The sequence below is a fragment of the Triticum aestivum genome, chromosome 5A (assembly GCF_018294505.1).
Source record: "Triticum aestivum cultivar Chinese Spring chromosome 5A, IWGSC CS RefSeq v2.1, whole genome shotgun sequence".
Taxonomy (NCBI): Eukaryota; Viridiplantae; Streptophyta; class Magnoliopsida; order Poales; family Poaceae; genus Triticum; species Triticum aestivum.
In genome coordinates, this window is record NC_057806.1 from 411,819,214 (window position 1) to 411,829,308 (window position 10,095).

At 47.6% G+C, this 10,095-nt stretch overlaps 1 protein-coding gene across 2 annotated transcripts; it reads left to right on the forward strand.

The window, feature by feature from the left end:
• Positions 1–3,936: 3,936 nt before the first annotated feature.
• Positions 3,937–9,815, forward strand: LOC123103675 (probable transcription factor RL9). 2 transcript variants are annotated; one of them, XM_044525340.1, is made up of 6 exons: positions 3,937–5,056; positions 5,168–5,244; positions 5,876–5,918; positions 6,086–6,293; positions 9,145–9,220; positions 9,361–9,815. In XM_044525340.1, exons 1-6 carry the CDS (start codon positions 4,213–4,215, stop codon positions 9,472–9,474), a joined length of 1,362 nt encoding a protein of 453 aa, XP_044381275.1. In that variant the 5' UTR covers positions 3,937–4,212; the 3' UTR covers positions 9,475–9,815. The 2 variants fall into 2 exon arrangements, with proteins under 2 accessions (XP_044381275.1, XP_044381276.1); XM_044525341.1 differs by having other exon boundaries at positions 3,938–5,056; positions 9,148–9,220.
• The last annotated feature ends 280 nt before the right edge of the window (positions 9,816–10,095 follow it).

Consider the following 10,095-nt stretch of genomic DNA (forward strand, 5'->3'; position numbering starts at 1 on the left):
GTACTAAAATAAATAAAAGGGTACATCTGTTCTATCCAAGCCCAGTAACACGCAGTAGAGCTTTAATCCACTGTAATGGAGACACAATTTCAGGCATTACCGACACGTGAAAGCCCTACACAATTAAGCACCGCACCCCGGTGCATATCTTAACCTCCACCATATGAGTAACACAACATGCATTGCTACGTTTATGCCATCAACAAAAGACATAGAAACTAAATGCAACTATAGTACATGATACAAGCAATGGAGAGGTATTATTGTGCGGGGACTACGAGCATTATGACGAATGTGTGCATCCTCCGACCATGAGATATCTTTCCATCCCTTTTCTGTAACACAGTGATCATAACGATAACTTTTAGGTTCGTCGGAAAGTTTGAGAAGGGACTAGATAGCTCAAGAGTGGAATTTGCTCCTCCGATGATGGAAAGATATTCTTAGGGCCCTTCCAGTGTGATAACATCCATCATCATCTGGCCAGAAATAGGTGAATGGGTCACAGGGATGCCAGAACATGTCAACGAGAAAGAAGAACAAAACCGACAACGAGGAGACAGGTATAGTGAGGATGAGAATGACTCAAGAGGATACCGATATATCTCACCTAGGGTTTTCTAAAGTATCGTGAAGCAAAGGGAATAGCACATGATAACCAAAGGTTCACTTGAATGCAATTAGTGTATTCATAGGGATCAATATGGATGTCCACGGTTCCACTATTGGTCATTGAACGAAAGGGGTTTTGTTCATGTATATGTTTTACCGAACCTACAGGGTCACATGCTTAAGGGAATCACGGTCTGTTGAGTGTTAGTTGTGTAAGAGTTATGAGAAAATTTATGAAATAGTTTCATTAATAATACAAATAGTTTCAAGAGAAACCGGAAGCGTCTCGGACTTATAGGAAGAGTTTCGGTGTTTACCGGATATTAATATATAGGTGGAAAATATTTTCGAAGATGTTAAATTAATAATAAAAGGTTCTACTATTTATTAGGAGGCTTTTATAATTAATTAAATATCAACGGGTCAAGGAAAATATAAAAGGCCAAGTGGGCCCAATAACAATCTATGGTGCCCTTAGCTTGTATGACAAGGTAGGGGTGGCCGAACTGGAGGTGGAGGGGGACTCCTCCACCCCTAGGGCCGGCGAAAGGGGGGAGGAGTCCCTCCTCCCCTTGTGCTCCCTCCGACCTATATATCCTAGAGGATTTTGGCCCTTGGTGACACACAAGTTTTAGAACCTCCTCTAGTTCTCTAGTTCTAGTTCTAAGTTGGAGTTGATATAACTAGAGCTAGTTCTAAATCTCTCTAATCCTCATAATAGAGAAGCCATGTGCGGTTCTCTTATTCTCTCTCTAATTCCGCGGCGACGATTAGCTCTAGACGGCGAAGAGCTGCCAGATCGTGAAGCATGTATGCTTGGAAACTATAGAGAGGGTGTGCTTTCGGTCTTCGGTTCGAGGGATCGTGTCTGAACGGTTTGATGGACTACAAGTACGATCTACACAAACTCTTCTTCTACTGCAAGTCGAAGTTGGTAACAATCCGATCTAAACCTCTTATGCATCTTCATAGTGTTCTTGGTTCGATCATGGGACGATTTTTTGTTGTTGTTTTCTACTATGTTTCCCGACGGACATGTGGGCCATCTAGCAGAAGACCCACATGTCAATGACCAAACTGCACACTGCATTACGTTAAACGATCCCTATCCCCGATGCTTAGAGCACTCTCAATGTTTGACTCTTAGAGCAAGTACAATAGTGGGCTATAAGTCTGCTTACATGACATTTTTGTCTATATAGAGAAGAGATACAATAAAAAAAGTAAAGAAGTTGGCTCTCATGCAAAAACCAGCCTCTATGTGTGCTTCTAGATAAAAACATTTAACGAAAGGAAAGAGATACAGAGAAAGTTAAAAAAGTTATAACCTTATAGTCAGTCCTATTGTATGAGTAATTAATAATGAAAACTCCTGCTGACATGGCATGTTCATATTACTAATCATGCTCTTGGTGCGGTATCATAAACCAAATAATGAGTTGACATTGTATTGAAAGAAGAGAGAGGAGGGAAATGTATCGTAGGCAAAGTAGCGGAGATACAAACTCTTAGCTTGTTTCCTTGTGTTGTGTAATTAATAGTATGATCTGATGTGGCTTATCTCCCTGTTTTTTGCCCCTTCTCTTCTCTCCATAAGTAGACCACACAATTGACATGCTAATATGATCCATAAACCAATTAAATGCAATATGACTTATACGACACCTCAGTGACAATGCATTATGGTGATTGTCCTGTTCTACTACTAACCATCATGACGTGTTATGAGTCAATGCATTGGGAGTGCTCTTATACCCTTCACCACAAAAAGAAAACAAATTTATGGTCGCAACTAGTCTTCTTCGGCAAAATAAATCAAGTAGTACATCAGTTCTATCCAAGCCCAGTGAACTAATAGTCTGTGGCGACTTCATCAATCTCAGTGGGAGGAGATGTTTCCATCGACTATGAAGGCGTCTGTGGTGACTTCGTCAATCTCAAGATGATGTGCAGGTTCAGTCTCTCCGAGGTGCTCATAGAAATAGAGTGTGAAATGAGTATATGTGCATAAGTATGAACGTCTACGTCCGTACTGTGTTAAAAGAAAATCCAGTGTAACGGAGACACAATTTCAGGCATTACCGACACGTGAAAGCCCCCACGCAATTAAGCACCGCGCCCCCGGTGCATATCTTAACCCCCACCACCACATGACCAAAGCCAGATGCATCGCTGCGGTTATGCCCTGAACAAAAGACATAAAAGCTAAACGCAGCTATAGTACAGTACGTAAGCAGTGGAGAGGTATTATTGTGCGGGGACTAGGAGCAGTATGAGGGATGTGCGCATCCTCCGACCACGAGATGTTTTTCCATCTCGTTTCGAAAAAGGCGGTGCTACTAATCAGAGAATGTGCATTGCGAAGATAATAATAAGAGGAAGAAGAAGAAGGGGGAGGAGGAGAAGAAGAAGAAACCGACATTCATTCATCGGTAGACATGTGCGCGAACACAAGAATGGCTCGCCGCTCGTTATCACCGTATTCCGACGAGACTGTAGAATGTCGACCCGGTCAGTCCCGGCCCATGAGGGGCACTGAATCCCCACACGCATCCAATCCGAAAGCGAGACGAGGAGGAAGGAAAAATCCATCCTGGAGAGAGAGAGAGAGAGAGAGAGAGAGAGAGAGAGGAGGAGGAGGAGGGAGCACAAGAAGCCTGTCCCTCGGGCGAGACTCTCCCTGTCATGAGCTCCCCCTTAAAAAAAGGGTGCAGTGCTCTACCTACAGGGAGGGACGGAGAAAGCAGAAAAGGATAGCGAGAGCCCGAGCCAAACCCTGGGGGCATGGGGGGAAAAGAATCCCAGGCGCACGAGCTCACACAGCCTTTTCAGTCCAACAAACAAAATCAGATCCATCAATCTCCCTTCCCCTACAATATACTACTACTACAACCAAAACCTACATGCATGTAGTACAGTTAATCCCATTTTCTATGGTGTGCGTGTGTGTGCCTCAATAATAGTACAGTACTGTATCATTAGTACTTCTTTTGTGCGTGTGTGTGCGCTACTTTTTTAGAAGAGGAGGTGTATTTTATGGAGTGGTAGTAGTAATACACGTAGAAACAAAAGCGCGCCTCCTTTGACTCCCCCACTTGCCCTCCCTCCCTCGCTCCCCTATCTATCCGTCCAGTACCACGGCAGTCCCGTCCCCTAAGTGTCATTTTCTCAGACTCGGCGATGCCTGCCCCTCCTAATTAAACAAGCGAGATAATAACCTCACATTCTCCCTCTCTCACTTGAGTTTCTCTCTCTACCTTTTGATACAAGCGAGAGCAATAAGGAAGGACAGCGCAAGAAACCAATTCATCCCTGGTGTCTCTCATGCTAGGGGGTTGAGAGGGAGCGCCAAGTAGTAGTAACTCCAGTACTAGAGACAGATACAAAAGGAGGCATCACACCACCCCCCAGCCTCAGCCCAGCCAAAGCGCAAGCATTCCCGAGCAACGCAACACGGCCGCCCGGCCTCCCTCCCAAGAACGCCAAGAACCTTCCTCCCGATCCTCCCCCTCCCCGTCCCACCAGTCCGGCCTAGGTGTCCGTGCGTGGTAGCCAGGCACGCGCGCGCGCGTCCGATCGGGGCGCGCCGGTGGCCGGGAGATGGAGGCGGGCTCGGCCGCGTCGCCGGACCTCTCGCTGCACATCAGCCTGCCCAGCACTGGCCCGCCGACGGGCCCGGGGGGCGGTGGAGGCGGGCGCGGGCCTGTGGGCGGCGGCGGCGGGGACCCCTGGAGGAGGCTGAACGGGTCCACGGCGTCCACGGAGCTGTCCTTGTCCCCGCCCCTCCTGGCCGCCGACCAGGAGGGCGCCGCCCAGCCGTGGCGGCACAGGCCCTCGTCGTCGGCTGTGGCGTCCTCGGCCGCCACCACGTCCGCCCAGGCCGCGCTGATGACCATGCCGATGCTGCAGCCGCTGGACGCGGGTGTCGGCGGCGCGTCGGCCGCGCCGCCAATCCGGGGGATACCTATCTACAACGGCGCCGGGGGCTTCCCGTTCCTGCCGCCGGCGCCTGGGGGAGGAGAAGGGCACCACATCCCGAAGGTCGGCTTCTACAGCTACCACCATCCGGCGACGTGGCCCTCCTCCCTGGGATCGACGTCGCCGTCCTCTCTCGGGCCGGGGCCGGCGCCACCCGCGAATTCCTTCGACCCCACGGCGGCGTTCCTGTCCTCGGCCGCGCACCATCGCATGCTATCGGCCTCCGGGAGGCTAAACGGCATGCTCTCCGACACCCTCCGCAGCTACGGCGGCCCCGGCGGCGGCGTCGGCATGGGTCTCGGCGGACACCATCATCATCTCCACGGCGGGCAGCCCTTCGGCTTGGGGTCCCGGTTCATGCCCAAGCTCCCCGCCAAGCGCAGCATGCGCGCGCCCCGCATGCGCTGGACCAGCACCCTCCACGCCCGCTTCGTCCACGCCGTGGAGCTCCTCGGCGGCCACGAGAGTACGTACCTTGCCACTACCACCAAACCAATCTCTCTGACGCCGACGCCGACGTCGAGGCACGTAAGCACGTCGCGATATCCTTTGCTGATCAAAATCTAACCTGTGGCAGGGGCGACGCCCAAGTCGGTCCTAGAGCTCATGGACGTGAAGGATCTGACGCTAGCGCATGTGAAGAGCCATCTCCAGGTACCAGCAATTCCGAGCCCGATCGATCCCTCCAGCTCGCTCCCATCCCAAACCCGCGCTCTCGCGTCCTCTTGCTGCTCGTCCCGTTCTTGTTTGGGTCAGACAGGAAAGCCAATGCAGTAACTCCTGAGTTAGTGAAGAAACTGCCATTCTTGGAGCTAGTGAGAGAGAGAGAGAGTGTTTGGGGATGTGTGTGCGAGGGAGAGAGAAAGTTGCCATCATTACTCAATAATGCAAATGTGTGTGCATCTGTGCGCGCCTGCCCTGCCCGCCTAGCTAGCGTGTGTGTTCGCGTCTCGTCTGCGCGCACGGCCCCAAGCGCTCACCTCCAGGAAGAGAGAGAAGCACAGGGAGGGACGACGAGACAGAAGAACAAGAGAGAGAGAGACTGAGCGAGGAGAGAGAAAGCTAGCATACTGGCTAGGAAGGCTCCAAGGCGAGGGCATTGGCATCATAGTAATTTCTCCTTGTCCACTTCCGGGTGTTGCCTTGCGCGCCGATCCATCTGCTGATCCATTTGCTTGTCTTCTTCCCACCTCATCAGCCCTCCTAAACCGGGCTGCAATCCTTCTTGTTTTCTTGCTTGTGATTTTTTGCCGTTTCTTCTCACTCTGCTGCATGCCCCTTTCAGATGTATCGCACCGTCAAGAGCACTGACAAGCCTGCCGCCTCAGGTAATTCGCATTGCCATCCGTTGCCTCATGCCGTCCGTCGTCAAGAACTCCATTGCATCGCTAGCTCTTGTCTACACTACCTCGTCTGCTTACCGGTAATCAATGGAGTGGTGGTACTAATCAATGACGCTCCTTGTGTGCATGGCTGGCACTGTGACTTCATTCAGGCCCGACCGACGGCGGCTCCGGCGACGACGACTTCCCCAGCGCCGGTGGCCAGGCCGGGTCCGGCGGCGACAACAACATGTGCCCGAGGCCGTTCCCGGAGCACCGGTCCACCTCCGAGGGCGCGGCGAGCTCCGTCGGCGGCGGCGGCGGCGACATGGACCAGTCCTCGGCGGGGAACGCCAGCACTAGGTGGAGCAACTCCTCGAGGTACCGTACCAGCCCAAGTCACATGACAGCGTACATGTGAATGTTGTGCACACATCATCAGTTTCATCACACATGCATACCTCTCCATCGTTTGTTGTTTCACGCCTTTTGATCTGCTTTTACACATACTGTATATCTGTAGGTAACAAACAACGTAGTATCACTAGTAGATAATCAATAAGTAGTGTGTTTGGTTTAGTTTTTGTCGTGCTTAATTGCTCGCTTAATCCCAAAGAAACACCACCAAACAAACTTTTGCTCGTATGGATTGACACCTGAAAAGTTCTGAATATTTAAGCAGGCTAACATTTGTACGGGTAGATCATCTGCTGATGGCTAAAGCTTAAAAGAATGTTTTGGGGGCACACACACACCTGGACGGGAAGGTACACACAGGCCTGCCTACATCTATAGGCGGCCAATGTTGTGTCACGGAAACGACCAAAAGATCACAACCTCCAAGACCACCATTGACCTCAGCAGCCACAGCTTCTGCTCTGTGTTTTGTCTATGTAGAACTAAGATATCACCCGGAAAAAAAATAAAAAATTGTAGAACTAAGATATGAATATATACTACATAAATATACACAACTAGTACGTTTATTTATATTTTTATACACACAGATATACTACTATATAAATATATAAACATGTTGTGCGAGTTTTTGTGTGCGTAGGTTCTTGGGTATTGTCCATTGTCCTCTTCTCCGAGTGTCTCTCTCTCCCCCGTCAATCCTAGGGAGGTGGCTAGGTAGCTCCATTATCTTTTCTTATCAATGCATGGCTCTGATTCCAGGGTGGGTGGGGCTTTGACCTGACATGCCCTATTGCCTAGGAATATGTAACCAAGGACTTGCTGCATTCTTGGTTCTTTCCATCTCCCTCCTCCGGTCACTTCAATGCCTTTTTTACTCCTATTTCTTGGCTAATTGTTACTAACACGCCACTCAATTTTCTCCCTAGTAGAGATAGTATATCAGCAGAGCCATGAGTATTTCTTGGAGAGAAACACCTATTTATTTAATATTTATTCCCTCATTGAAAAGATCAGCCATTTCATATTTATTCCCTCATTTTCGGCCTTTTTTCAGCCCTTTCATGTATTTTTCAGCCGTTTTGGAAAGAGAAATGAAAAGATCAGCCATTCCATACTTGTTTTGGAAGAACCCATTGTTTAAAGTCGGTTTGAAAATCAATGTATTATATGGCGGCTACTCTTTTTTTTTCCAAAATCAATTTGACAATGATATAGGTCTATACACAATGGTATTAAAGTAGGTGTGAAGTATTTTCTAGTTTACTATCTTTCCATTTTTTTTAATACTTCCTTCCTTGTCGAGAATTTCAGAAACTGGCTTAGTTAAATTTTCAGGAGAATCCTAAATTAATGTCTTTTATGTGACTATAAGCCAAGGACTGTCACGGTGCATAGGTTTTCTTGCTTATGACAAAATTATTTCATGGTGATCAAGTGATCATGCATGCAAATATTTTCCATGGAGAAAGTTGGATAGATATCACTGCAAAGTTTGTGATCTTGAATGTGCTATTGACAACGAGAACGACTAACTTGTGTTGTGTCATTTCCATTTTAGGCTCTTGATCAAATTAATGCTCCTTATACTTTTTATGTTAATTTCGTTATGTAGTCAGGCATCTAAAAATGTGTACTTGTCTCTTGAAAAAGGTAAAACACAATGTAGTACAATATATGCATATTTATCTGTTTAGCAAAGTATAAACTATAGCATGCACGGTCGAACTTCGTCCGATGTTCCCACCATGCATCTAGACCAACTTCCAAAATGAAATTGTGCATAATCAGATCTGATCGGGACATATATAAGTAGGTATAGGTAAAGTAGTGGTGTATCTATGATTGATATTATTGACATGCAAAGTCTGCCGGTCCCTCAATACTAACAGTATATGTTTGTTCCTATCAAGACAAAAGCACTTTAGAACGGTTTGGTGCTGGGTTGTTGTTATATGTTTATAGAGTAGTGATAAAGGAAGGGCACTTTCCTTCCTTGATGTCCCAAAATCATGTGTAGACTGAGAAGAAAAGAACTGTCAAATTCATGATCTCCAACATGTGGGTCATATATAGTCATACACAAAACACACACACTCTCTCTCTCTCTCTCTCTCTCTCTCTCTCTCTCTATGCTCAAACAGTCAAACGTTGTAGTGTACACTGTACAAGATACAGGCATGCATACATAGAACTCTACATTTGCACGTGCATAAAAAACTCCAGTCATTAGATATGTGCAATACACCAATTTTAATTGTCAATGTACAAAGAGTCCTCTATATAAAAGCAAAGAGCACTCTTCTTGAGTGTGTTACTCAAGTACACGGAGTAGCATTAGATTCTTTGCTTGTGTGTGTCTCTCTTTACCTTAAAATTCTTCCCCGCAGCAGCAGCAGCAGCAGCAGCCTAGCTTGCTCATGACGACGGGCTCACCGGCCTGTACATGCCATTGCACTGCACGACTGAGCACTGCACGACTGAACCAAAACCGGAACATCTTTTAAGAGCTTTTGTTGCCTAGAAAGAAGCTATATGTGTAACGAACCGATCAGGAAGAGCAACTGTTGTTACTCTCTTTAGCCAAAGCTAACCATATATATACTGGGCTAGTATTGTTCATCCATGGTACGCCATGTTTCCTATCTGCAGTGGAAACTTGCCATACCTATATAGATACAGGCATGCCCAGTTGTAGCAAGCACTTTGGGAGACCTACTTTTACTATTTGGTCTCAGCCTCTTGATTTGGAAAGCTGCTGGCAACTGATCATCAACTTTGCTAATTTGGAAATTCGTTCTCCTTGTGCATGCAGCAGGGACCCATGGCTGTCATCTAACTCTTGCAACATGGATGCTCATCGCTCCATTGGACTGTCTTCTCCAATGGAGGTACGTACGTATATATATGCATGAGCCCAAGTGTTTTTCTAATATAAATAATGTCTCAAAGGACATGCATTTACACATTTGGCATTGGTTGCTGCATGTTTTTTGCTGATCCATCCGTTGTTGTGTGTCTGTTGCAACAGAACATGGAGCCCTGCAGATCAACCGGCTCGCAGGTGTCGAACCACGAGCTGAGCAACCCGAGCCTGGAGTTCACGCTGGGCAGACCGGACTGGCATGGCGCGGATCATGACTAGCCATGCATTGAGTCATCAGATCGACAAGAAAAACCTAGCAACGCTAATTTTCGGTCCAAGATAGTACACCGGTACTGATCATCTTTTAGTTGAGTTTGCCCCGGCCCCAAGTCCGTCGGCTTCCGTGAAGAAATCAACGGCAACTTCAGATATATCGCTCCGCCGGAATAGGAGGAACACCCAGCATGGTCGATCGGGAAAAGCCATATATATACCGGATTGATATCTGTTAGTTTACATTCGAGGTTTCTTTCTTGGTTTCCATATATGTTTTGCCGGCCCATGCATGCATGCCTTCTACTCCTAGCTAGCTACTCCTAGATCGTAGTTTTATCATCTTCTCTCGGGCCTCTCTGATTAGTTGTGTTCCCTTCATGTGTGGCGAGATCGATTATCATTGCCCGGCAGCGTGTGTGAGTGACTGAGTGGTCGGTGTGGTGTGACGTTGGTGCAAGCGTACCGTGTGGAAGGAGGCGCGTACGATGAGCACATGGAAAGTTGGAAAGGCCGAGAGAGGAAAAAAGAATGAGTTCTAGTGAAGCAATCTATGCCTTGCACTGGTGGTGGTGTGCATGACGGAATGATTTGATCAAATCAACCATCCCTTTTGCGCATGTTTCT

Excerpts from the sequence above, each read along its gene's own strand:
- LOC123103675 (XM_044525340.1), top strand. The coding sequence starts at position 4,213 with ATGGAGGCGGGCTCGGCCGCGTCGCCGGACCTCTCGCTGCACATCAGC. Across the intron at positions 5,057-5,167 it reads GCTCCTCGGCGGCCACGAGA|GGGCGACGCCCAAGTCGGTC; the intron begins GTACGTACCTTG and ends AACCTGTGGCAG. Across the intron at positions 5,245-5,875 it reads ATGTGAAGAGCCATCTCCAG|ATGTATCGCACCGTCAAGAG; the intron begins GTACCAGCAATT and ends TGCCCCTTTCAG.